Below are 26,423 nucleotides of genomic sequence, written 5' to 3' on the forward strand. Positions count from 1 at the left end.
GGAGGACGGCCCCGGCAGCCAGGAGCAGGATGCCGAGGCCGAGGAGACAGATGCTGCCACTCATCGCGCAGAGTCCGTCACGGACACACTGAGGCTTGCGGGGTGCCGGCGCCTCTTTTATAGGGACACGGCAGTGAGGTCACAGCCGTGCGGCTGGGGACACCTTTGTGAGGTCGCAGCCGTGCGGCTGGGGACACCTTTGTGAGGTCGCAGCCCTGGATGACACCGGGACAGTGCTCGCCCCCAACGCAGGTACAAGCTCCGTCCTGCAGCCGCCCGGGGCACGCTGCTGCGCCCTGGCTGGGGCCGCCATTGCGGAGAGGCCAGGAGCCGCTTTCCTGCCTTCCCAATTCCTGCCTGCGCGTGTCCGAGAGGTCAGTCGCCGTGCCGCCCTGAGAAGGGCAGAGGTTTGACCAGAAGTTTGAGAAACAAGAAAAAGTAGAGGAGCCTCTGGTGCGACAAAATTTGCTTTAACTTTTGGTCAGCCCTGAAGTGGTCAGGCAGCTGGACTAGATGATGGTTGTAGGTCCCGTCCAACTGATCTGATCTGATCTTTCTATTCTATTCTGTTCTGTTCTGTTCTGTTCAGGGACTGCCTGCTGGTTAAGAGACTTGAGGACAACTACCTGAAGTTCGGTGACTGTGTGCGACCGAGGCACGTAAGCTCCCTTGATCACCCGCTCTCTCAGCCTTTCCTCTCCTCCTCGTAGGAGAGATGCTCCGGTCCCTTCAGCATCCTCGCGGCCCTGCGTTGGACGAATGACCCAGCCTGGCTCGCGTTTGTGTCACCAAACACACTTCTCTGCGGGGACGAGCACCGAAGAGATCCATCTCCAGAGGCTTCGTTCAGAAGCCCTGCGGAGACGCTGGCCCTTGTTAGAAATCGCTCATTGACCTGGTCTCAGGGCAGATGGCTCAGACAGGTCCAATGAATGAGACTCTGCAAAGAGTCCAAGGTCAGGATCTGCCTGGAGATTAAGAGACTTGAGGAAAACTACCTGGAGGTTGATGACTGCGTTTTGTGTTTTCCACAAAGCCCCACACCTTTGGCCCTAACCAGCAGGGCTACGGTGCACCGGTTATCCCCTGTCCCTTGGAAATACTGGGTTACTCGCAGGATGTTGCACCCAAGGCTCCTTTTCTTTTTCGTGATTCCAAAGCCTCCGGTTATTTTTTTATTTCTGTGCTTTGGGCTTTCCCCAGAAAGAGCATGTCCTGCTCTCATCTCCTTTCCTGGCGTGAAGAAAGCGCTAACGCTGCAGTTTGAGTCTCTAAGGGCTCTGCCCCACGCAGAGCTCCGGGGAAGAAGGGCTTTGTGGAGGAGCCTCCCTCGTGCTCCCCTCCACGAGCACAAAGGCCAGAGGCCTCAAGGTCCCAAGCATGAACAGGAGCAACAGAGAACCTCAGCTTGCCCTCTCACCCTTCCCTGTCCTCTGCCACCGCACCCTGCACCCCCCAGGTCCAGGCACCCACACTCCTGCGCGCAGCCCGGTGGGGCAGCGGTTCTCCAGTCCCTTCGCAGTGGTATCCAGAGACAGGACAAGACAACGGGCACCAGTTGAAAGAAAAGAACCTCTCCCTAACTGCAGTACAATACAAAGCTTGTTTATTTGAAGGGAGGTCGAGCTAGGGAACAGATTGCCCAGAGGGGTTCCGGAGGCTCCGTCCTTCGCGATCATCAGAGCCTGACTGGATGCAGCCCTGGGCAGTCTGCTCTGGCTGACCCCGCTCCAGCAGCGGGCTTGGACTAGGTGGCCTCCAGAGGTCCCTTCCCTCCTCCTCAAATCCATGATTTGTCATGAGAGGAGACGACAGGAGCAGTTCCTGCCTCAGCCGGAGCTGTGAGGCTGCCTTGATCCTGTTCGCTGCCACTGCCAGAGTCGGAGACAGCCCAGGTTGCGACCGTCCCGCTGCCACCGTCCAGGTGCCCCTCAGCAGCCGCACAACCACCACCTCGAGGGCCTTCTGTGTCCCTGGGCTCTTTGCGCTGCCCCGGCAGGTGTTGGTCGGGGGCGAGCGCTGCATTTCCCTTCTTGGTAGGATGTGCTACCAGGCCCCGCGCCTGGCACGGCTGCGGGTCCTGCGCCGGGATCGGCTCCTCCTTGAGCACTCCCACCCAGCTTGGCCCCCGGTGCTGCGGGACCTGCGCCGGGATCGGCTCCTTGTGGCGCGCCGTTGCCTGGAGGAATCCCAGCCTGCCTGCGGGCAGCACTGGCTCCTCCTTGAGGAGGGCAGGACGTCCCGTTCGGGCCTCGGAGCTCGGCCGTCACTGTCGGGAAACCTGCTCCGCCATCGCTGTCGGCTGCTGTGGGCCCGTGACTGCTCCCACCCAGCTTGGCCCCCGGTGCTGCGGGACCTGCGCCGGGATCGGCTCCTTGTGGCGCGCCGTTGCCTGGAGGAATCCCGGCCTGCCCGCGGGCGGCGCTGGCTCCTCCCGGAGAAGACCGGGACGTCCTGTTCGGACCTTGGAGCTCGGCCATTATTGGGGTCCCTACTCCTCTTCTGCCCCTGCCCTGTCATGGAGTCATGGGCCGCAGTGCCTGGGTGCCCCGTCTGGACTTGCTGGCCTCGCCTGGGGGACCTGCTCTGTTGCCTCTCCCAGACATGGGGACGGTCCGTGTCCCTGCTCCGCCACTGCCCTCGGCTGCGGTGAGCCTGTGAGCACTCCCACCCAGCTTGGCCCCCGGTGCTGCGGGACCTGTGCCGGGATCGGCTCCTCCTTGAAGAGGGCAGGACATCCCATTCGGACCTTGGAGCTCGGCCCTCATCGTCGGGATCCCTGCTCCGCCATCGCTGTCTGCTGCGGTGGGCCCAGGAGCGCTCCCACCCAGCTTGGCCCCCGGTGCTGGGGGACCCGCGCCGGGACTGGCTCCTCCTTGAGCAGGGCAGGACGTCCCGTTCGGACCTTGGAGCTCGGCCATCGTTGGGATCCCTGCTCCGCCACCGCTCTTGGCTGCTGTGGGCCCGTGAGCACTCCCACCCAGCTTGGCCCCCAGTGCTGGGGGACCTGCGCTGGGATTGGCTCCTTGTTGCCTGCTGTTGCCTGGAGGAATCCCGGCCTGCCCGCAGGCGGAGCTGGCTCCTGCTTGAGGAGGGCAGGACGTCCTGTTCTGGCCTTGGAACTCGGCCATCATCCTGAGCAGCGTCCCGAGCCCTTCTCTGCTGCCACGTCCCGCTTCTCAAGGAGTTGTAGCCCTGGGTGTGCTGAGCCCCTCTGTGGCCATCCTGGTGCTGCCTCGGGGACCTGCTTTGGCCCCTCTCTGGGGCCCCGGTGTGGCCACCACCACGGTCCTGGTGCTGCCTCAGGGACCTGCTTTGGCCCCTCTCTGGGGCCCCGGTGTGGCCACCACCACGGTCCTGGTGCTGCCTCAGGGACCTGCTTTGGCCCCTCTCTGGGGCCCCGGTGTGGCCACCACCACGGTTTCTGCTGGGAGAGCTGCGCTGCTGGCGGCCCTCTGGAGATCTTCTTTCCGCAGAGAGGCGTTGAGATCTCATTCTCATGACACTATGCACCTCATAGTTGTTACCTGCCAGCTTGCGGAAGACGTACTGAGCAGGCTGCCGGCAGACTGGGCACTCGGCTTTTATGCGGGCCCAGTTCTGTACGCAAGGAAAACAGAAGCGGTGCTTGCACCAGATCATGTAGGCTTCGTCGTTGATGGTGTCCAGGCAGATTGGGCACTTTGAGTCCTCAGAGGCATCCAGCGGCGCGGCAGGGGAAGGGGTGCCCTGTTCTGCCGAGTCCTCCTCCAACCCCATCTTGCGCTGCAAACGAAAGAGGGACAAAGCTCGTGAGCTGCCCTGGAGACGCAACCTGCAGGGAGCAGCAAAGATGCTGAAGAGGTGCCTGCTCTGCCTGGGGGCCGTGCTTGTGCTGCCACAAACACCAGGGACCGTCCTGGAGCAGACGAGTGACGCCAGGGGCACCTCGGTGTGCTCCTGCTCTCCGGGCGGGACGGCGACTGACCTCTGGGACACGTGCGGGCAGGAATTGGGTAGGCAGGAAAGCGGTTCCCAGCCTCTCAGCGAGAGCAGCACGAGGCTGGGGACGCGGCAGGTTGGGACCGGTGCCACGGGTAGTTTTCAGCCTCAGCTGTCACCCTGTGGCACAGGAATGGGAGCACGGTGACCTGCCTGGGGGGAGCCCCTGCCACCGCCAGCCCCGAGGGGTCCCCCTGGCCCTAAGCGGCCCCGTACCTGTTGGCGTCGTCTGGTCCTGAGGAGGACGGCCCCGGCAGCCAGGAGCAGGATGCCGAGGCCGAGGAGACAGATGCTGCCACTCATCGCGCAGAGTCCGTCACGGACACACTGAGGCTTGCGGGGTGCCGGCGCCTCTTTTATAGGGACACGGCAGTGAGGTCACAGCCGTGCGGCTGGGGACACCTTTGTGAGGTCACAGCCGTGCGGCTGGGGACACCTTTGTGAGGTCGCAGCCCTGGATGACACCGGGACAGTGCTCGCCCCCAACGCAGGTACAAGCTCCGTCCTGCAGCCGCCCGGGGCACGCTGCTGCGCCCTGGCTGGGGCCGCCATTGCGGAGAGGCCAGGAGCCGCTTTCCTGCCTTCCCAATTCCTGCCTGCGCGTGTCCGAGAGGTCAGTCGCCGTGCCGCCCTGAGAAGGGCAGAGGTTTGACCAGAAGTTTGAGAAACAAGAAAAAGTAGAGGAGCCTCTGGTGCGACAAAATTTGCTTTAACTTTTGGTCAGCCCTGAAGTGGTCAGGCAGCTGGACTAGATGATGGTTGTAGGTCCCGTCCAACTGATCTGATCTGATCTTTCTATTCTATTCTGTTCTGTTCTGTTCTGTTCAGGGACTGCCTGCTGGTTAAGAGACTTGAGGACAACTACCTGAAGTTCGGTGACTGTGTGCGACCGAGGCACGTAAGCTCCCTTGATCACCCGCTCTCTCAGCCTTTCCTCTCCTCCTCGTAGGAGAGATGCTCCGGTCCCTTCAGCATCCTCGCGGCCCTGCGTTGGACGAATGACCCAGCCTGGCTCGCGTTTGTGTCACCAAACACACTTCTCTGCGGGGACGAGCACCGAAGAGATCCATCTCCAGAGGCTTCGTTCAGAAGCCCTGCGGAGACGCTGGCCCTTGTTAGAAATCGCTCATTGACCTGGTCTCAGGGCAGATGGCTCAGACAGGTCCAATGAATGAGACTCTGCAAAGAGTCCAAGGTCAGGATCTGCCTGGAGATTAAGAGACTTGAGGAAAACTACCTGGAGGTTGATGACTGCGTTTTGTGTTTTCCACAAAGCCCCACACCTTTGGCCCTAACCAGCAGGGCTACGGTGCACCGGTTATCCCCTGTCCCTTGGAAATACTGGGTTACTCGCAGGATGTTGCACCCAAGGCTCCTTTTCTTTTTCGTGATTCCAAAGCCTCCGGTTATTTTTTTATTTCTGTGCTTTGGGCTTTCCCCAGAAAGAGCATGTCCTGCTCTCATCTCCTTTCCTGGCGTGAAGAAAGCGCTAACGCTGCAGTTTGAGTCTCTAAGGGCTCTGCCCCACGCAGAGCTCCGGGGAAGAAGGGCTTTGTGGAGGAGCCTCCCTCGTGCTCCCCTCCACGAGCACAAAGGCCAGAGGCCTCAAGGTCCCAAGCATGAACAGGAGCAACAGAGAACCTCAGCTTGCCCTCTCACCCTTCCCTGTCCTCTGCCACCGCACCCTGCACCCCCCAGGTCCAGGCACCCACACTCCTGCGCGCAGCCCGGTGGGGCAGCGGTTCTCCAGTCCCTTCGCAGTGGTATCCAGAGACAGGACAAGACAACGGGCACCAGTTGAAAGAAAAGAACCTCTCCCTAACTGCAGTACAATACAAAGCTTGTTTATTTGAAGGGAGGTCGAGCTAGGGAACAGATTGCCCAGAGGGGTTCCGGAGGCTCCGTCCTTCGCGATCATCAGAGCCTGACTGGATGCAGCCCTGGGCAGTCTGCTCTGGCTGACCCCGCTCCAGCAGCGGGCTTGGACTAGGTGGCCTCCAGAGGTCCCTTCCCTCCTCCTCAAATCCATGATTTGTCATGAGAGGAGACGACAGGAGCAGTTCCTGCCTCAGCCGGAGCTGTGAGGCTGCCTTGATCCTGTTCGCTGCCACTGCCAGAGTCGGAGACAGCCCAGGTTGCGACCGTCCCGCTGCCACCGTCCAGGTGCCCCTCAGCAGCCGCACAACCACCACCTCGAGGGCCTTCTGTGTCCCTGGGCTCTTTGCGCTGCCCCGGCAGGTGTTGGTCGGGGGCGAGCGCTGCATTTCCCTTCTTGGTAGGATGTGCTACCAGGCCCCGCGCCTGGCACGGCTGCGGGTCCTGCGCCGGGATCGGCTCCTCCTTGAGCACTCCCACCCAGCTTGGCCCCCGGTGCTGCGGGACCTGCGCCGGGATCGGCTCCTTGTGGCGCGCCGTTGCCTGGAGGAATCCCAGCCTGCCTGCGGGCAGCACTGGCTCCTCCTTGAGGAGGGCAGGACGTCCCGTTCGGGCCTCGGAGCTCGGCCGTCACTGTCGGGAAACCTGCTCCGCCATCGCTGTCGGCTGCTGTGGGCCCGTGACTGCTCCCACCCAGCTTGGCCCCCGGTGCTGCGGGACCTGCGCCGGGATCGGCTCCTTGTGGCGCGCCGTTGCCTGGAGGAATCCCGGCCTGCCCGCGGGCGGCGCTGGCTCCTCCCGGAGAAGACCGGGACGTCCTGTTCGGACCTTGGAGCTCGGCCATTATTGGGGTCCCTACTCCTCTTCTGCCCCTGCCCTGTCATGGAGTCATGGGCCGCAGTGCCTGGGTGCCCCGTCTGGACTTGCTGGCCTCGCCTGGGGGACCTGCTCTGTTGCCTCTCCCAGACATGGGGACGGTCCGTGTCCCTGCTCCGCCACTGCCCTCGGCTGCGGTGAGCCTGTGAGCACTCCCACCCAGCTTGGCCCCCGGTGCTGCGGGACCTGTGCCGGGATCGGCTCCTCCTTGAAGAGGGCAGGACATCCCATTCGGACCTTGGAGCTCGGCCCTCATCGTCGGGATCCCTGCTCCGCCATCGCTGTCTGCTGCGGTGGGCCCAGGAGCGCTCCCACCCAGCTTGGCCCCCGGTGCTGGGGGACCCGCGCCGGGACTGGCTCCTCCTTGAGCAGGGCAGGACGTCCCGTTCGGACCTTGGAGCTCGGCCATCGTTGGGATCCCTGCTCCGCCACCGCTCTTGGCTGCTGTGGGCCCGTGAGCACTCCCACCCAGCTTGGCCCCCAGTGCTGGGGGACCTGCGCTGGGATTGGCTCCTTGTTGCCTGCTGTTGCCTGGAGGAATCCCGGCCTGCCCGCAGGCGGAGCTGGCTCCTGCTTGAGGAGGGCAGGACGTCCTGTTCTGGCCTTGGAACTCGGCCATCATCCTGAGCAGCGTCCCGAGCCCTTCTCTGCTGCCACGTCCCGCTTCTCAAGGAGTTGTAGCCCTGGGTGTGCTGAGCCCCTCTGTGGCCATCCTGGTGCTGCCTCGGGGACCTGCTTTGGCCCCTCTCTGGGGCCCCGGTGTGGCCACCACCACGGTCCTGGTGCTGCCTCAGGGACCTGCTTTGGCCCCTCTCTGGGGCCCCAGTGTGGCCACCACCACGGTCCTGGTGCTGCCTCAGGGACCTGCTTTGGCCCCTCTCTGGGGCCCCGGTGTGGCCACCACCACGGTTTCTGCTGGGAGAGCTGCGCTGCTGGCGGCCCTCTGGAGATCTTCTTTCCGCAGAGAGGCGTTGAGATCTCATTCTCATGACACTATGCACCTCATAGTTGTTACCTGCCAGCTTGCGGAAGACGTACTGAGCAGGCTGCCGGCAGACTGGGCACTCGGCTTTTATGCGGGCCCAGTTCTGTACGCAAGGAAAACAGAAGCGGTGCTTGCACCAGATCATGTAGGCTTCGTCGTTGATGGTGTCCAGGCAGATTGGGCACTTTGAGTCCTCAGAGGCATCCAGCGGCGCGGCAGGGGAAGGGGTGCCCTGTTCTGCCGAGTCCTCCTCCAACCCCATCTTGCGCTGCAAACGAAAGAGGGACAAAGCTCGTGAGCTGCCCTGGAGACGCAACCTGCAGGGAGCAGCAAAGATGCTGAAGAGGTGCCTGCTCTGCCTGGGGGCCGTGCTTGTGCTGCCACAAACACCAGGGACCGTCCTGGAGCAGACGAGTGACGCCAGGGGCACCTCGGTGTGCTCCTGCTCTCCGGGCGGGACGGCGACTGACCTCTGGGACACGTGCGGGCAGGAATTGGGTAGGCAGGAAAGCGGTTCCCAGCCTCTCAGCGAGAGCAGCACGAGGCTGGGGACGCGGCAGGTTGGGACCGGTGCCACGGGTAGTTTTCAGCCTCAGCTGTCACCCTGTGGCACAGGAATGGGAGCACGGTGACCTGCCTGGGGGGAGCCCCTGCCACCGCCAGCCCCGAGGGGTCCCCCTGGCCCTAAGCGGCCCCGTACCTGTTGGCGTCGTCTGGTCCTGAGGAGGACGGCCCCGGCAGCCAGGAGCAGGATGCCGAGGCCGAGGAGACAGATGCTGCCACTCATCGCGCAGAGTCCGTCACGGACACACTGAGGCTTGCGGGGTGCCGGCGCCTCTTTTATAGGGACACGGCAGTGAGGTCACAGCCGTGCGGCTGGGGACACCTTTGTGAGGTCGCAGCCCTGGATGACACCGGGACAGTGCTCGCCCCCAACGCAGGTACAAGCTCCGTCCTGCAGCCGCCCGGGGCACGCTGCTGCGCCCTGGCTGGGGCCGCCATTGCGGAGAGGCCAGGAGCCGCTTTCCTGCCTTCCCAATTCCTGCCTGCGCGTGTCCGAGAGGTCAGTCGCCGTGCCGCCCTGAGAAGGGCAGAGGTTTGACCAGAAGTTTGAGAAACAAGAAAAAGTAGAGGAGCCTCTGGTGCGACAAAATTTGCTTTAACTTTTGGTCAGCCCTGAAGTGGTCAGGCAGCTGGACTAGATGATGGTTGTAGGTCCCGTCCAACTGATCTGATCTGATCTTTCTATTCTATTCTGTTCTGTTCTGTTCTGTTCAGGGACTGCCTGCTGGTTAAGAGACTTGAGGACAACTACCTGAAGTTCGGTGACTGTGTGCGACCGAGGCACGTAAGCTCCCTTGATCACCCGCTCTCTCAGCCTTTCCTCTCCTCCTCGTAGGAGATGCTCCGGTCCCTTCAGCATCCTCGCGGCCCTGCGTTGGACGAATGACCCAGCCTGGCTCGCGTTTGTGTCACCAAACACACTTCTCTGCGGGGACGAGCACCGAAGAGATCCATCTCCAGAGGCTTCGTTCAGAAGCCCTGCGGAGACGCTGGCCCTTGTTAGAAATCGCTCATTGACCTGGTCTCAGGGCAGATGGCTCAGACAGGTCCAATGAATGAGACTCTGCAAAGAGTCCAAGGTCAGGATCTGCCTGGAGATTAAGAGACTTGAGGAAAACTACCTGGAGGTTGATGACTGCGTTTTGTGTTTTCCACAAAGCCCCACACCTTTGGCCCTAACCAGCAGGGCTACGGTGCACCGGTTATCCCCTGTCCCTTGGAAATACTGGGTTACTCGCAGGATGTTGCACCCAAGGCTCCTTTTCTTTTTCGTGATTCCAAAGCCTCCGGTTATTTTTTTATTTCTGTGCTTTGGGCTTTCCCCAGAAAGAGCATGTCCTGCTCTCATCTCCTTTCCTGGCGTGAAGAAAGCGCTAACGCTGCAGTTTGAGTCTCTAAGGGCTCTGCCCCACGCAGAGCTCCGGGGAAGAAGGGCTTTGTGGAGGAGCCTCCCTCGTGCTCCCCTCCACGAGCACAAAGGCCAGAGGCCTCAAGGTCCCAAGCATGAACAGGAGCAACAGAGAACCTCAGCTTGCCCTCTCACCCTTCCCTGTCCTCTGCCACCGCACCCTGCACCCCCCCGGTTCGGGCACCCACACTCCTGCGCGCAGCCCGGTGGGGCAGCGGTTCTCCAGTCCCTTCGCAGTGGTATCCAGAGACAGGACAAGACAACGGGCACCAGTTGAAAGAAAAGAACCTCTCCCTAACTGCAGTACAATACAAAGCTTGTTTATTTGAAGGGAGGTCGAGCTAGGGAACAGATTGCCCAGAGGGGTTCCGGAGGCTCCGTCCTTCGCGATCATCAGAGCCTGACTGGATGCAGCCCTGGGCAGTCTGCTCTGGCTGACCCCGCTCCAGCAGCGGGCTTGGACTAGGTGGCCTCCAGAGGTCCCTTCCCTCCTCCTCAAATCCATGATTTGTCATGAGAGGAGACGACAGGAGCAGTTCCTGCCTCAGCCGGAGCTGTGAGGCTGCCTTGATCCTGTTCGCTGCCACTGCCAGAGTCGGAGACAGCCCAGGTTGCGACCGTCCCGCTGCCACCGTCCAGGTGCCCCTCAGCAGCCGCACAACCACCACCTCGAGGGCCTTCTGTGTCCCTGGGCTCTTTGCGCTGCCCCGGCAGGTGTTGGTCGGGGGCGAGCGCTGCATTTCCCTTCTTGGTAGGATGTGCTACCAGGCCCCGCGCCTGGCACGGCTGCGGGTCCTGCGCCGGGATCGGCTCCTCCTTGAGCACTCCCACCCAGCTTGGCCCCCGGTGCTGCGGGACCTGCGCCGGGATCGGCTCCTTGTGGCGCGCCGTTGCCTGGAGGAATCCCAGCCTGCCTGCGGGCAGCACTGGCTCCTCCTTGAGGAGGGCAGGACGTCCCGTTCGGGCCTCGGAGCTCGGCCGTCACTGTCGGGAAACCTGCTCCGCCATCGCTGTCGGCTGCTGTGGGCCCGTGACTGCTCCCACCCAGCTTGGCCCCCGGTGCTGCGGGACCTGCGCCGGGATCGGCTCCTTGTGGCGCGCCGTTGCCTGGAGGAATCCCAGCCTGCCTGCGGGCAGCACTGGCTCCTCCTTGAGGAGGGCAGGACGTCCCGTTCGGGCCTCGGAGCTCGGCCGTCACTGTCGGGAAACCTGCTCCGCCATCGCTGTCGGCTGCTGTGGGCCCGTGACTGCTCCCACCCAGCTTGGCCCCCGGTGCTGCGGGACCTGCGCCGGGATCGGCTCCTTGTGGCGCGCCGTTGCCTGGAGGAATCCCGGCCTGCCCGCGGGCGGCGCTGGCTCCTCCCGGAGAAGACCGGGACGTCCTGTTCGGACCTTGGAGCTCGGCCATTATTGGGATCCCTACTCCTCTTCTGCCCCTGCCCTGTCATGGAGTCATGGGCCGCAGTGCCTGGGTGCCCCGTCTGGACTTGCTGGCCTCGCCTGGGGGACCTGCTCTGTTGCCTCTCCCAGACATGGGGACGGTCCGTGTCCCTGCTCCGCCACTGCCCTCGGCTGCGGTGAGCCTGTGAGCACTCCCACCCAGCTTGGCCCCCGGTGCTGCGGGACCTGTGCCGGGATCGGCTCCTCCTTGAAGAGGGCAGGACATCCCATTCGGACCTTGGAGCTCGGCCCTCATCGTCGGGATCCCTGCTCCGCCATCGCTGTCTGCTGCGGTGGGCCCAGGAGCGCTCCCACCCAGCTTGGCCCCCGGTGCTGGGGGACCCGCGCCGGGACTGGCTCCTCCTTGAGCAGGGCAGGACGTCCCGTTCGGACCTTGGAGCTCGGCCATCGTTGGGATCCCTGCTCCGCCACCGCTCTTGGCTGCTGTGGGCCCGTGAGCACTCCCACCCAGCTTGGCCCCCAGTGCTGGGGGACCTGCGCTGGGATTGGCTCCTTGTTGCCTGCTGTTGCCTGGAGGAATCCCGGCCTGCCCGCAGGCGGAGCTGGCTCCTGCTTGAGGAGGGCAGGACGTCCTGTTCTGGCCTTGGAACTCGGCCATCATCCTGAGCAGCGTCCCGAGCCCTTCTCTGCTGCCACGTCCCGCTTCTCAAGGAGTTGTAGCCCTGGGTGTGCTGAGCCCCTCTGTGGCCATCCTGGTGCTGCCTCGGGGACCTGCTTTGGCCCCTCTCTGGGGCCCCGGTGTGGCCACCACCACGGTCCTGGTGCTGCCTCAGGGACCTGCTTTGGCCCCTCTCTGGGGCCCCGGTGTGGCCACCACCACGGTCCTGGTGCTGCCTCAGGGACCTGCTTTGGCCCCTCTCTGGGGCCCCGGTGTGGCCACCACCACGGTTTCTGCTGGGAGAGCTGCGCTGCTGGCGGCCCTCTGGAGATCTTCTTTCCGCAGAGCGGCGTTGAGATCTCATTCTCATGACACTATGCACCTCATAGTTGTTACCTGCCAGCTTGCGGAAGACGTACTGAGCAGGCTGCCGGCAGACTGGGCACTCGGCTTTTATGCGGGCCCAGTTCTGTACGCAAGGAAAACAGAAGCGGTGCTTGCACCAGATCATGTAGGCTTCGTCGTTGATGGTGTCCAGGCAGATTGGGCACTTTGAGTCCTCAGAGGCATCCAGCGGCGCGGCAGGGGAAGGGGTGCCCTGTTCTGCCGAGTCCTCCTCCAACCCCATCTTGCGCTGCAAACGAAAGAGGGACAAAGCTCGTGAGCTGCCCTGGAGACGCAACCTGCAGGGAGCAGCAAAGATGCTGAAGAGGTGCCTGCTCTGCCTGGGGGCCGTGCTTGTGCTGCCACAAACACCAGGGACCGTCCTGGAGCAGACGAGTGACGCCAGGGGCACCTCGGTGTGCTCCTGCTCTCCGGGCGGGACGGCGACTGACCTCTGGGACACGTGCGGGCAGGAATTGGGTAGGCAGGAAAGCGGTTCCCAGCCTCTCAGCGAGAGCAGCACGAGTCTGGGGACGCGGCAGGTTGGGACCGGTGCCACGGGTAGTTTTCAGCCTCAGCTGTCACCCTGTGGCACAGGAATGGGAGCACGGTGACCTGCCTGGGGGGAGCCCCTGCCACCGCCAGCCCCGAGGGGTCCCCCTGGCCCTAAGCGGCCCCGTACCTGTTGGCGTCGTCTGGTCCTGAGGAGGACGGCCCCGGCAGCCAGGAGCAGGATGCCGAGGCCGAGGAGACAGATGCTGCCACTCATCGCGCAGAGTCCGTCACGGACACACTGAGGCTTGCGGGGTGCCGGCGCCTCTTTTATAGGGACACGGCAGTGAGGTCACAGCCGTGCGGCTGGGGACACCTTTGTGAGGTCGCAGCCGTGCGGCTGGGGACACCTTTGTGAGGTCGCAGCCCTGGATGACACCGGGACAGTGCTCGCCCCCAACGCAGGTACAAGCTCCGTCCTGCAGCCGCCCGGGGCACGCTGCTGCGCCCTGGCTGGGGCCGCCATTGCGGAGAGGCCAGGAGCCGCTTTCCTGCCTTCCCAATTCCTGCCTGCGCGTGTCCGAGAGGTCAGTCGCCGTGCCGCCCTGAGAAGGGCAGAGGTTTGACCAGAAGTTTGAGAAACAAGAAAAAGTAGAGGAGCCTCTGGTGCGACAAAATTTGCTTTAACTTTTGGTCAGCCCTGAAGTGGTCAGGCAGCTGGACTAGATGATGGTTGTAGGTCCCGTCCAACTGATCTGATCTGATCTTTCTATTCTATTCTGTTCTGTTCTGTTCTGTTCAGGGACTGCCTGCTGGTTAAGAGACTTGAGGACAACTACCTGAAGTTCGGTGACTGTGTGCGACCGAGGCACGTAAGCTCCCTTGATCACCCGCTCTCTCAGCCTTTCCTCTCCTCCTCGTAGGAGAGATGCTCCGGTCCCTTCAGCATCCTCGCGGCCCTGCGTTGGACGAATGACCCAGCCTGGCTCGCGTTTGTGTCACCAAACACACTTCTCTGCGGGGACGAGCACCGAAGAGATCCATCTCCAGAGGCTTCGTTCAGAAGCCCTGCGGAGACGCTGGCCCTTGTTAGAAATCGCTCATTGACCTGGTCTCAGGGCAGATGGCTCAGACAGGTCCAATGAATGAGACTCTGCAAAGAGTCCAAGGTCAGGATCTGCCTGGAGATTAAGAGACTTGAGGAAAACTACCTGGAGGTTGATGACTGCGTTTTGTGTTTTCCACAAAGCCCCACACCTTTGGCCCTAACCAGCAGGGCTACGGTGCACCGGTTATCCCCTGTCCCTTGGAAATACTGGGTTACTCGCAGGATGTTGCACCCAAGGCTCCTTTTCTTTTTCGTGATTCCAAAGCCTCCGGTTATTTTTTTATTTCTGTGCTTTGGGCTTTCCCCAGAAAGAGCATGTCCTGCTCTCATCTCCTTTCCTGGCGTGAAGAAAGCGCTAACGCTGCAGTTTGAGTCTCTAAGGGCTCTGCCCCACGCAGAGCTCCGGGGAAGAAGGGCTTTGTGGAGGAGCCTCCCTCGTGCTCCCCTCCACGAGCACAAAGGCCAGAGGCCTCAAGGTCCCAAGCATGAACAGGAGCAACAGAGAACCTCAGCTTGCCCTCTCACCCTTCCCTGTCCTCTGCCACCGCACCCTGCACCCCCCAGGTCCAGGCACCCACACTCCTGCGCGCAGCCCGGTGGGGCAGCGGTTCTCCAGTCCCTTCGCAGTGGTATCCAGAGACAGGACAAGACAACGGGCACCAGTTGAAAGAAAAGAACCTCTCCCTAACTGCAGTACAATACAAAGCTTGTTTATTTGAAGGGAGGTCGAGCTAGGGAACAGATTGCCCAGAGGGGTTCCGGAGGCTCCGTCCTTCGCGATCATCAGAGCCTGACTGGATGCAGCCCTGGGCAGTCTGCTCTGGCTGACCCCGCTCCAGCAGCGGGCTTGGACTAGGTGGCCTCCAGAGGTCCCTTCCCTCCTCCTCAAATCCATGATTTGTCATGAGAGGAGACGACAGGAGCAGTTCCTGCCTCAGCCGGAGCTGTGAGGCTGCCTTGATCCTGTTCGCTGCCACTGCCAGAGTCGGAGACAGCCCAGGTTGCGACCGTCCCGCTGCCACCGTCCAGGTGCCCCTCAGCAGCCGCACAACCACCACCTCGAGGGCCTTCTGTGTCCCTGGGCTCTTTGCGCTGCCCCGGCAGGTGTTGGTCGGGGGCGAGCGCTGCATTTCCCTTCTTGGTAGGATGTGCTACCAGGCCCCGCGCCTGGCACGGCTGCGGGTCCTGCGCCGGGATCGGCTCCTCCTTGAGCACTCCCACCCAGCTTGGCCCCCGGTGCTGCGGGACCTGCGCCGGGATCGGCTCCTTGTGGCGCGCCGTTGCCTGGAGGAATCCCAGCCTGCCTGCGGGCAGCACTGGCTCCTCCTTGAGGAGGGCAGGACGTCCCGTTCGGGCCTCGGAGCTCGGCCGTCACTGTCGGGAAACCTGCTCCGCCATCGCTGTCGGCTGCTGTGGGCCCGTGACTGCTCCCACCCAGCTTGGCCCCCGGTGCTGCGGGACCTGCGCCGGGATCGGCTCCTTGTGGCGCGCCGTTGCCTGGAGGAATCCCGGCCTGCCCGCGGGCGGCGCTGGCTCCTCCCGGAGAAGACCGGGACGTCCTGTTCGGACCTTGGAGCTCGGCCATTATTGGGGTCCCTACTCCTCTTCTGCCCCTGCCCTGTCATGGAGTCATGGGCCGCAGTGCCTGGGTGCCCCGTCTGGACTTGCTGGCCTCGCCTGGGGGACCTGCTCTGTTGCCTCTCCCAGACATGGGGACGGTCCGTGTCCCTGCTCCGCCACTGCCCTCGGCTGCGGTGAGCCTGTGAGCACTCCCACCCAGCTTGGCCCCCGGTGCTGCGGGACCTGTGCCGGGATCGGCTCCTCCTTGAAGAGGGCAGGACATCCCATTCGGACCTTGGAGCTCGGCCCTCATCGTCAGGATCCCTGCTCCGCCATCGCTGTCTGCTGCGGTGGGCCCAGGAGCGCTCCCACCCAGCTTGGCCCCCGGTGCTGGGGGACCCGCGCCGGGACTGGCTCCTCCTTGAGCAGGGCAGGACGTCCCGTTCGGACCTTGGAGCTCGGCCATCGTTGGGATCCCTGCTCCGCCACCGCTCTTGGCTGCTGTGGGCCCGTGAGCACTCCCACCCAGCTTGGCCCCCAGTGCTGGGGGACCTGCGCTGGGATTGGCTCCTTGTTGCCTGCTGTTGCCTGGAGGAATCCCGGCCTGCCCGCAGGCGGAGCTGGCTCCTGCTTGAGGAGGGCAGGACGTCCTGTTCTGGCCTTGGAACTCGGCCATCATCCTGAGCAGCGTCCCGAGCCCTTCTCTGCTGCCACGTCCCGCTTCTCAAGGAGTTGTAGCCCTGGGTGTGCTGAGCCCCTCTGTGGCCATCCTGGTGCTGCCTCGGGGACCTGCTTTGGCCCCTCTCTGGGGCCCCGGTGTGGCCACCACCACGGTCCTGGTGCTGCCTCAGGGACCTGCTTTGGCCCCTCTCTGGGGCCCCGGTGTGGCCACCACCACGGTCCTGGTGCTGCCTCAGGGACCTGCTTTGGCCCCTCTCTGGGGCCCCGGTGTGGCCACCACCACGGTTTCTGCTGGGAGAGCTGCGCTGCTGGCGGCCCTCTGGAGATCTTCTTTCCGCAGAGAGGCGTTGAGATCTCATTCTCATGACACTATGCACCTCATAGTTGTTACCTGCCAGCTTGCGGAAGACGTACTGAGCAGGCTGCCGGCAGACTGGGCACTCGGCTTTTATGCGGGCCCAGTTCTGTACGCAAGGAAAACAGAAGCGGTGCTTGCACCAGATCATGTAGGCTTCGTTGTTGATGGTGTCCAGGCAGATTGGGCACTTTGAGTCCTCAGAGGCATCCAGCGGCGCGGCAGGGGAAGGGGTGCCCTGTTCTGCCGAGTCCTCCTCCAACCCCATCTTGCGCTGCAAACGAAAGAGGGACAAAGCTCGTGAGCTGCCCTGGAGACGCAACCTGCAGGGAGCAGCAAAGATGCTGAAGAGGTGCCTGCTCTGCCTGGGGGCCGTGCTTGTGCTGCCACAAACACCAGGGACCGTCCTGGAGCAGACGAGTGACGCCAGGGGCACCTCGGTGTGCTCCTGCTCTCCGGGCGGGGCGGCGACTGACCTCTGGGACACGTGCGGGCAGGAATTGGGTAGGCAGGAAAGCGGTTCCCAGCCTCTCAGCGAGAGCAGCACGAGTCTGGGGACGCGGCAGGTTGGGACCGGTGCCACGGGTAGTTTTCAGCCTCAGCTGTCACCCTGTGGCACAGGAATGGGAGCACGGTGACCTGCCTGGGGGGAGCCCCTGCCACCGCCAGCCCCGAGGGGTCCCCCTGGCCCTAAGCGGCCCCGTACCTGTTGGCGTCGTCTGGTCCTGAGGAGGACGGCCCCGGCAGCCAGGAGCAGGATGCCGAGGCCGAGGAGACAGATGCTGCCACTCATCGCGCAGAGTCCGTCACGGACACACTGAGGCTTGCGGGGTGCCGGCGCCTCTTTTATAGGGACACGGCAGTGAGGTCACAGCCGTGCGGCTGGGGACACCTTTGTGAGGTCACAGCCGTGCGGCTGGGGACACCTTTGTGAGGTCGCAGCCCTGGATGACACCGGGACAGTGCTCGCCCCCAACGCAGGTACAAGCTCCGTCCTGCAGCCGCCCGGGGCACGCTGCTGCGCCCTGGCTGGGGCCGCCATTGCGGAGAGGCCAGGAGCCGCTTTCCTGCCTTCCCAATTCCTGCCTGTGCGTGTCCGAGAGGTCAGTCGCCGTGCCGCCCTGAGAAGGGCAGAGGTTTGACCAGAAGTTTGAGAAACAAGAAAAAGTAGAGGAGCCTCTGGTGCGACAAAATTTGCTTTAACTTTTGGTCAGCCCTGAAGTGGTCAGGCAGCTGGACTAGATGATGGTTGTAGGTCCCGTCCAACTGATCTGATCTGATCTTTCTATTCTATTCTGTTCTGTTCTGTTCTGTTCAGGGACTGCCTGCTGGTTAAGAGACTTGAGGACAACTACCTGAAGTTCGGTGACTGTGTGCAACCGAGGCACGTAAGCTCCCTTGATCACCCGCTCTCTCAGCCTTTCCTCTCCTCCTCGTAGGAGAGATGCTCCGGTCCCTTCAGCATCCTCGCGGCCCTGCGTTGGACGAATGACCCAGCCTGGCTCGCGTTTGTGTCACCAAACACACTTCTCTGCGGGGACGAGCACCGAAGAGATCCATCTCCAGAGGCTTCGTTCAGAAGCCCTGCGGAGACGCTGGCCCTTGTTAGAAATCGCTCATTGACCTGGTCTCAGGGCAGATGGCTCAGACAGGTCCAATGAATGAGACTCTGCAAAGAGTCCAAGGTCAGGATCTGCCTGGAGATTAAGAGACTTGAGGAAAACTACCTGGAGGTTGATGACTGCGTTTTGTGTTTTCCACAAAGCCCCACACCTTTGGCCCTAACCAGCAGGGCTACGGTGCACCGGTTATCCCCTGTCCCTTGGAAATACTGGGTTACTCGCAGGATGTTGCACCCAAGGCTCCTTTTCTTTTTCGTGATTCCAAAGCCTCCGGTTATTTTTTTATTTCTGTGCTTTGGGCTTTCCCCAGAAAGAGCATGTCCTGCTCTCATCTCCTTTCCTGGCTTGAAGAAAGCGCTAACGCTGCAGTTTGAGTCTCTAAGGGCTCTGCCCCACGCAGAGCTCCGGGGAAGAAGGGCTTTGTGGAGGAGCCTCCCTCGTGCTCCCCTCCACGAGCACAAAGGCCAGAGGCCTCAAGGTCCCAAGCATGAACAGGAGCAACAGAGAACCTCAGCTTGCCCTCTCACCCTTCCCTGTCCTCTGCCACCGCACCCTGCACCCCCCAGGTCCAGGCACCCACACTCCTGCGCGCAGCCCGGTGGGGCAGCGGTTCTCCAGTCCCTTCGCAGTGGTATCCAGAGACAGGACAAGACAACGGGCACCAGTTGAAAGAAAAGAACCTCTCCCTAACTGCAGTACAATACAAAGCTTGTTTATTTGAAGGGAGGTCGAGCTAGGGAACAGATTGCCCAGAGGGGTTCCGGAGGCTCCGTCCTTCGCGATCATCAGAGCCTGACTGGATGCAGCCCTGGGCAGTCTGCTCTGGCTGACCCCGCTCCAGCAGCGGGCTTGGACTAGGTGGCCTCCAGAGGTCCCTTCCCTCCTCCTCAAATCCATGATTTGTCATGAGAGGAGACGACAGGAGCAGTTCCTGCCTCAGCCGGAGCTGTGAGGCTGCCTTGATCCTGTTCGCTGCCACTGCCAGAGTCGGAGACAGCCCAGGTTGCGACCGTCCCGCTGCCACCGTCCAGGTGCCCCTCAGCAGCCGCACAACCACCACCTCGAGGGCCTTCTGTGTCCCTGGGCTCTTTGCGCTGCCCCGGCAGGTGTTGGTCGGGGGCGAGCGCTGCATTTCCCTTCTTGGTAGGATGTGCTACCAGGCCCCGCGCCTGGCACGGCTGCGGGTCCTGCGCCGGGATCGGCTCCTCCTTGAGCACTCCCACCCAGCTTGGCCCCCGGTGCTGCGGGACCTGCGCCGGGATCGGCTCCTTGTGGCGCGCCGTTGCCTGGAGGAATCCCAGCCTGCCTGCGGGCAGCACTGGCTCCTCCTTGAGGAGGGCAGGACGTCCCGTTCGGGCCTCGGAGCTCGGCCGTCACTGTCGGGAAACCTGCTCCGCCATCGCTGTCGGCTGCTGTGGGCCCGTGACTGCTCCCACCCAGCTTGGCCCCCGGTGCTGCGGGACCTGCGCCGGGATCGGCTCCTTGTGGCGCGCCGTTGCCTGGAGGAATCCCGGCCTGCCCGCGGGCGGCGCTGGCTCCTCCCGGAGAAGACCGGGACGTCCTGTTCGGACCTTGGAGCTCGGCCATTATTGGGGTCCCTACTCCTCTTCTGCCCCTGCCCTGTCATGGAGTCATGGGCCGCAGTGCCTGGGTGCCCCGTCTGGACTTGCTGGCCTCGCCTGGGGGACCTGCTCTGTTGCCTCTCCCAGACATGGGGACGGTCCGTGTCCCTGCTCCGCCACTGCCCTCGGCTGCGGTGAGCCTGTGAGCACTCCCACCCAGCTTGGCCCCCGGTGCTGCGGGACCTGTGCCGGGATCGGCTCCTCCTTGAAGAGGGCAGGACATCCCATTCGGACCTTGGAGCTCGGCCCTCATCGTCGGGATCCCTGCTCCGCCATCGCTGTCTGCTGCGGTGGGCCCAGGAGCGCTCCCACCCAGCTTGGCCCCCGGTGCTGGGGGACCCGCGCCGGGACTGGCTCCTCCTTGAGCAGGGCAGGACGTCCCGTTCGGACCTTGGAGCTCGGCCATCGTTGGGATCCCTGCTCCGCCACCGCTCTTGGCTGCTGTGGGCCCGTGAGCACTCCCACCCAGCTTGGCCCCCAGTGCTGGGGGACCTGCGCTGGGATTGGCTCCTTGTTGCCTGCTGTTGCCTGGAGGAATCCCGGCCTGCCCGCAGGCGGAGCTGGCTCCTGCTTGAGGAGGGCAGGACGTCCTGTTCTGGCCTTGGAACTCGGCCATCATCCTGAGCAGCGTCCCGAGCCCTTCTCTGCTGCCACGTCCCGCTTCTCAAGGAGTTGTAGCCCTGGGTGTGCTGAGCCCCTCTGTGGCCATCCTGGTGCTGCCTCGGGGACCTGCTTTGGCCCCTCTCTGGGGCCCCGGTGTGGCCACCACCACGGTCCTGGTGCTGCCTCAGGGACCTGCTTTGGCCCCTCTCTGGGGCCCCGGTGTGGCCACCACCACGGTCCTGGTGCTGCCTCAGGGACCTGCTTTGGCCCCTCTCTGGGGCCCCGGTGTGGCCACCACCACGGTTTCTGCTGGGAGAGCTGCGCTGCTGGCGGCCCTCTGGAGATCTTCTTTCCGCAGAGAGGCGTTGAGATCTCATTCTCATGACACTATGCACCTCATAGTTGTTACCTGCCAGCTTGCGGAAGACGTACTGAGCAGGCTGCCGGCAGACTGGGCACTCGGCTTTTATGCGGGCCCAGTTCTGTACGCAAGGAAAACAGAAGCGGTGCTTGCACCAGATCATGTAGGCTTCGTCGTTGATGGTGTCCAGGCAGATTGGGCACTTTGAGTCCTCAGAGGCATCCAGCGGCGCGGCAGGGGAAGGGGTGCCCTGTTCTGCCGAGTCCTCCTCCAACCCCATCTTGCGCTGCAAACGAAAGAGGGACAAAGCTCGTGAGCTGCCCTGGAGACGCAACCTGCAGGGAGCAGCAAAGATGCTGAAGAGGTGCCTGCTCTGCCTGGGGGCCGTGCTTGTGCTGCCACAAACACCAGGGACCGTCCTGGAGCAGACGAGTGACGCCAGGGGCACCTCGGTGTGCTCCTGCTCTCCGGGCGGGGCGGCGACTGACCTCTGGGACACGTGCGGGCAGGAATTGGGTAGGCAGGAAAGCGGTTCCCAGCCTCTCAGCGAGAGCAGCACGAGTCTGGGGACGCGGCAGGTTGGGACCGGTGCCACGGGTAGTTTTCAGCCTCAGCTGTCACCCTGTGGCACAGGAATGGGAGCACGGTGACCTGCCTGGGGGGAGCCCCTGCCACCGCCAGCCCCGAGGGGTCCCCCTGGCCCTAAGCGGCCCCGTACCTGTTGGCGTCGTCTGGTCCTGAGGAGGACGGCCCCGGCAGCCAGGAGCAGGATGCCGAGGCCGAGGAGACAGATGCTGCCACTCATCGCGCAGAGTCCGTCACGGACACACTGAGGCTTGCGGGGTGCCGGCACCTCTTTTATAGGGACACGGCAGTGAGGTCACAGCCGTGCGGCTGGGGACACCTTTGTGAGGTCACAGCCGTGCGGCTGGGGACACCTTTGTGAGGTCGCAGCCCTGGATGACACCGGGACAGTGCTCGCCCCCAACGCAGGTACAAGCTCCGTCCTGCAGCCGCCCGGGGCACGCTGCTGCGCCCTGGCTGGGGCCGCCATTGCGGAGAGGCCAGGAGCCGCTTTCCTGCCTTCCCAATTCCTGCCTGCGCGTGTCCGAGAGGTCAGTCGCCGTGCCGCCCTGAGAAGGGCAGAGGTTTGACCAGAAGTTTGAGAAACAAGAAAAAGTAGAGGAGCCTCTGGTGCGACAAAATTTGCTTTAACTTTTGGTCAGCCCTGAAGTGGTCAGGCAGCTGGACTAGATGATGGTTGTAGGTCCCGTCCAACTGATCTGATCTGATCTTTCTATTCTATTCTGTTCTGTTCTGTTCTGTTCAGGGACTGCCTGCTGGTTAAGAGACTTGAGGACAACTACCTGAAGTTCGGTGACTGTGTGCGACCGAGGCACGTAAGCTCCCTTGATCACCCGCTCTCTCAGCCTTTCCTCTCCTCCTCGTAGGAGAGATGCTCCGGTCCCTTCAGCATCCTCGCGGCCCTGCGTTGGACGAATGACCCAGCCTGGCTCGCGTTTGTGTCACCAAACACACTTCTCTGCGGGGACGAGCACCGAAGAGATCCATCTCCAGAGGCTTCGTTCAGAAGCCCTGCGGAGACGCTGGCCCTTGTTAGAAATCGCTCATTGACCTGGTCTCAGGGCAGATGGCTCAGACAGGTCCAATGAATGAGACTCTGCAAAGAGTCCAAGGTCAGGATCTGCCTGGAGATTAAGAGACTTGAGGAAAACTACCTGGAGGTTGATGACTGCGTTTTGTGTTTTCCACAAAGCCCCACACCTTTGGCCCTAACCAGCAGGGCTACGGTGCACCGGTTATCCCCTGTCCCTTGGAAATACTGGGTTACTCGCAGGATGTTGCACCCAAGGCTCCTTTTCTTTTTCGTGATTCCAAAGCCTCCGGTTATTTTTTTATTTCTGTGCTTTGGGCTTTCCCCAGAAAGAGCATGTCCTGCTCTCATCTCCTTTCCTGGCTTGAAGAAAGCGCTAACGCTGCAGTTTGAGTCTCTAAGGGCTCTGCCCCACGCAGAGCTCCGGGGAAGAAGGGCTTTGTGGAGGAGCCTCCCTCGTGCTCCCCTCCACGAGCACAAAGGCCAGAGGCCTCAAGGTCCCAAGCATGAACAGGAGCAACAGAGAACCTCAGCTTGCCCTCTCACCCTTCCCTGTCCTCTGCCACCGCACCCTGCACCCCCCAGGTCCAGGCACCCACACTCCTGCGCGCAGCCCGGTGGGGCAGCGGTTCTCCAGTCCCTTCGCAGTGGTATCCAGAGACAGGACAAGACAACGGGCACCAGTTGAAAGAAAAGAACCTCTCCCTAACTGCAGTACAATACAAAGCTTGTTTATTTGAAGGGAGGTCGAGCTAGGGAACAGATTGCCCAGAGGGGTTCCGGAGGCTCCGTCCTTCGCGATCATCAGAGCCTGACTGGATGCAGCCCTGGGCAGTCTGCTCTGGCTGACCCCGCTCCAGCAGCGGGCTTGGACTAGGTGGCCTCCAGAGGTCCCTTCCCTCCTCCTCAAATCCATGATTTGTCATGAGAGGAGACGACAGGAGCAGTTCCTGCCTCAGCCGGAGCTGTGAGGCTGCCTTGATCCTGTTCGCTGCCACTGCCAGAGTCGGAGACAGCCCAGGTTGCGACCGTCCCGCTGCCACCGTCCAGGTGCCCCTCAGCAGCCGCACAACCACCACCTCGAGGGCCTTCTGTGTCCCTGGGCTCTTTGCGCTGCCCCGGCAGGTGTTGGTCGGGGGCGAGCGCTGCATTTCCCTTCTTGGTAGGATGTGCTACCAGGCCCCGCGCCTGGCACGGCTGCGGGTCCTGCGCCGGGATCGGCTCCTCCTTGAGCACTCCCACCCAGCTTGGCCCCCGGTGCTGCGGGACCTGCGCCGGGATCGGCTCCTTGTGGCGCGCCGTTGCCTGGAGGAATCCCAGCCTGCCTGCGGGCAGCACTGGCTCCTCCTTGAGGAGGGCAGGACGTCCCGTTCGGGCCTCGGAGCTCGGCCGTCACTGTCGGGAAACCTGCTCCGCCATCGCTGTCGGCTGCTGTGGGCCCGTGACTGCTCCCACCCAGCTTGGCCCCCGGTGCTGCGGGACCTGCGCCGGGATCGGCTCCTTGTGGCGCGCCGTTGCCTGGAGGAATCCCGGCCTGCCCGCGGGCGGCGCTGGCTCCTCCCGGAGAAGACCGGGACGTCCTGTTCGGACCTTGGAGCTCGGCCATTATTGGGATCCCTACTCCTCTTCTGCCCCTGCCCTGTCATGGAGTCATGGGCCGCAGTGCCTGGGTGCCCCGTCTGGACTTGCTGGCCTCGCCTGGGGGACCTGCTCTGTTGCCTCTCCCAGACATGGGGACGGTCCGTGTCCCTGCTCCGCCACTGCCCTCGGCTGCGGTGAGCCTGTGAGCACTCCCACCCAGCTTGGCCCCCGGTGCTGCGGGACCTGTGCCGGGATCGGCTCCTCCTTGAAGAGGGCAGGACATCCCATTCGGACCTTGGAGCTCGGCCCTCATCGTCGGGATCCCTGCTCCGCCATCGCTGTCTGCTGCGGTGGGCCCAGGAGCGCTCCCACCCAGCTTGGCCCCCGGTGCTGGGGGACCCGCGCCGGGACTGGCTCCTCCTTGAGCAGGGCAGGACGTCCCGTTCGGACCTTGGAGCTCGGCCATCGTTGGGATCCCTGCTCCGCCACCGCTCTTGGCTGCTGTGGGCCCGTGAGCACTCCCACCCAGCTTGGCCCCCAGTGCTGGGGGACCTGCGCTGGGATTGGCTCCTTGTTGCCTGCTGTTGCCTGGAGGAATCCCGGCCTGCCCGCAGGCGGAGCTGGCTCCTGCTTGAGGAGGGCAGGACGTCCTGTTCTGGCCTTGGAACTCGGCCATCATCCTGAGCAGCGTCCCGAGCCCTTCTCTGCTGCCACGTCCCGCTTCTCAAGGAGTTGTAGCCCTGGGTGTGCTGAGCCCCTCTGTGGCCATCCTGGTGCTGCCTCGGGGACCTGCTTTGGCCCCTCTCTGGGGCCCCGGTGTGGCCACCACCACGGTCCTGGTGCTGCCTCAGGGACCTGCTTTGGCCCCTCTCTGGGGCCCCGGTGTGGCCACCACCACGGTCCTGGTGCTGCCTCAGGGACCTGCTTTGGCCCCTCTCTGGGGCCCCGGTGTGGCCACCACCACGGTTTCTGCTGGGAGAGCTGCGCTGCTGGCGGCCCTCTGGAGATCTTCTTTCCGCAGAGAGGCGTTGAGATCTCATTCTCATGACACTATGCACCTCATAGTTGTTACCTGCCAGCTTGCGGAAGACGTACTGAGCAGGCTGCCGGCAGACTGGGCACTCGGCTTTTATGCGGGCCCAGTTCTGTACGCAAGGAAAACAGAAGCGGTGCTTGCACCAGATCATGTAGGCTTCGTCGTTGATGGTGTCCAGGCAGATTGGGCACTTTGAGTCCTCAGAGGCATCCAGCGGCGCGGCAGGGGAAGGGGTGCCCTGTTCTGCCGAGTCCTCCTCCAACCCCATCTTGCGCTGCAAACGAAAGAGGGACAAAGCTCGTGAGCTGCCCTGGAGACGCAACCTGCAGGGAGCAGCAAAGATGCTGAAGAGGTGCCTGCTCTGCCTGGGGGCCGTGCTTGTGCTGCCACAAACACCAGGGACCGTCCTGGAGCAGACGAGTGACGCCAGGGGCACCTCGGTGTGCTCCTGCTCTCCGGGCGGGGCGGCGACTGACCTCTGGGACACGTGCGGGCAGGAATTGGGTAGGCAGGAAAGCGGTTCCCAGCCTCTCAGCGAGAGCAGCACGAGTCTGGGGACGCGGCAGGTTGGGACCGGTGCCACGGGTAGTTTTCAGCCTCAGCTGTCACCCTGTGGCACAGGAATGGGAGCACGGTGACCTGCCTGGGGGGAGCCCCTGCCACCGCCAGCCCCGAGGGGTCCCCCTGGCCCTAAGCGGCCCCGTACCTGTTGGCGTCGTCTGGTCCTGAGGAGGACGGCCCCGGCAGCCAGGAGCAGGATGCCGAGGCCGAGGAGACAGATGCTGCCACTCATCGCGCAGAGTCCGTCACGGACACACTGAGGCTTGCGGGGTGCCGGCACCTCTTTTATAGGGACACGGCAGTGAGGTCACAGCCGTGCGGCTGGGGACACCTTTGTGAGGTCACAGCCGTGCGGCTGGGGACACCTTTGTGAGGTCGCAGCCCTGGATGACACCGGGACAGTGCTCGCCCCCAACGCAGGTACAAGCTCCGTCCTGCAGCCGCCCGGGGCACGCTGCTGCGCCCTGGCTGGGGCCGCCATTGCGGAGAGGCCAGGAGCCGCTTTCCTGCCTTCCCAATTCCTGCCTGCGCGTGTCCGAGAGGTCAGTCGCCGTGCCGCCCTGAGAAGGGCAGAGGTTTGACCAGAAGTTTGAGAAACAAGAAAAAGTAGAGGAGCCTCTGGTGCGACAAAATTTGCTTTAACTTTTGGTCAGCCCTGAAGTGGTCAGGCAGCTGGACTAGATGATGGTTGTAGGTCCCGTCCAACTGATCTGATCTGATCTTTCTATTCTATTCTGTTCTGTTCTGTTCTGTTCAGGGACTGCCTGCTGGTTAAGAGACTTGAGGACAACTACCTGAAGTTCGGTGACTGTGTGCGACCGAGGCACGTAAGCTCCCTTGATCACCCGCTCTCTCAGCCTTTCCTCTCCTCCTCGTAGGAGAGATGCTCCGGTCCCTTCAGCATCCTCGCGGCCCTGCGTTGGACGAATGACCCAGCCTGGCTCGCGTTTGTGTCACCAAACACACTTCTCTGCGGGGACGAGCACCGAAGAGATCCATCTCCAGAGGCTTCGTTCAGAAGCCCTGCGGAGACGCTGGCCCTTGTTAGAAATCGCTCATTGACCTGGTCTCAGGGCAGATGGCTCAGACAGGTC

General features: G+C 63.0%; 5 protein-coding genes across 5 annotated transcripts; all 5 read right to left on the reverse strand.

Moving 5' to 3' along the window:
* Positions 1 to 2,046: 2,046 nt before the first annotated feature.
* On the reverse strand, positions 2,047 to 3,759 carry LOC138682250 (serine/arginine repetitive matrix protein 5-like). Its single transcript, XM_069772275.1, has one exon. The coding sequence runs from the start codon at positions 3,757 to 3,759 to the stop codon at positions 2,047 to 2,049; it is 1,713 nt and encodes a 570-aa protein (XP_069628376.1).
* A 2,507-nt stretch (positions 3,760 to 6,266) lies between these two features.
* On the reverse strand, positions 6,267 to 7,979 carry LOC138682251 (serine/arginine repetitive matrix protein 5-like). Its single transcript, XM_069772276.1, has one exon. It carries the CDS (start codon positions 7,977 to 7,979, stop codon positions 6,267 to 6,269), a length of 1,713 nt encoding a protein of 570 aa, XP_069628377.1.
* Positions 7,980 to 14,883: 6,904 nt separating this feature from the next.
* LOC138682252 (serine/arginine repetitive matrix protein 5-like) lies at positions 14,884 to 16,596 on the reverse strand. Its single transcript, XM_069772277.1, has one exon. It carries the CDS (start codon positions 16,594 to 16,596, stop codon positions 14,884 to 14,886), a length of 1,713 nt encoding a protein of 570 aa, XP_069628378.1.
* A 2,507-nt stretch (positions 16,597 to 19,103) lies between these two features.
* On the reverse strand, positions 19,104 to 20,816 carry LOC138682253 (serine/arginine repetitive matrix protein 5-like). Its single transcript, XM_069772278.1, has one exon. The coding sequence runs from the start codon at positions 20,814 to 20,816 to the stop codon at positions 19,104 to 19,106; it is 1,713 nt and encodes a 570-aa protein (XP_069628379.1).
* Positions 20,817 to 23,323: 2,507 nt separating this feature from the next.
* Positions 23,324 to 25,036, reverse strand: LOC138682254 (serine/arginine repetitive matrix protein 5-like). Its single transcript, XM_069772279.1, has one exon. It carries the CDS (start codon positions 25,034 to 25,036, stop codon positions 23,324 to 23,326), a length of 1,713 nt encoding a protein of 570 aa, XP_069628380.1.
* Between the last annotated feature and the right edge of the window lie 1,387 nt (positions 25,037 to 26,423).

The sequence above is a fragment of the Haliaeetus albicilla genome, chromosome 27 (assembly GCF_947461875.1).
Source record: "Haliaeetus albicilla chromosome 27, bHalAlb1.1, whole genome shotgun sequence".
Lineage (NCBI taxonomy): Eukaryota > Metazoa > Chordata > Aves > Accipitriformes > Accipitridae > Haliaeetus > Haliaeetus albicilla.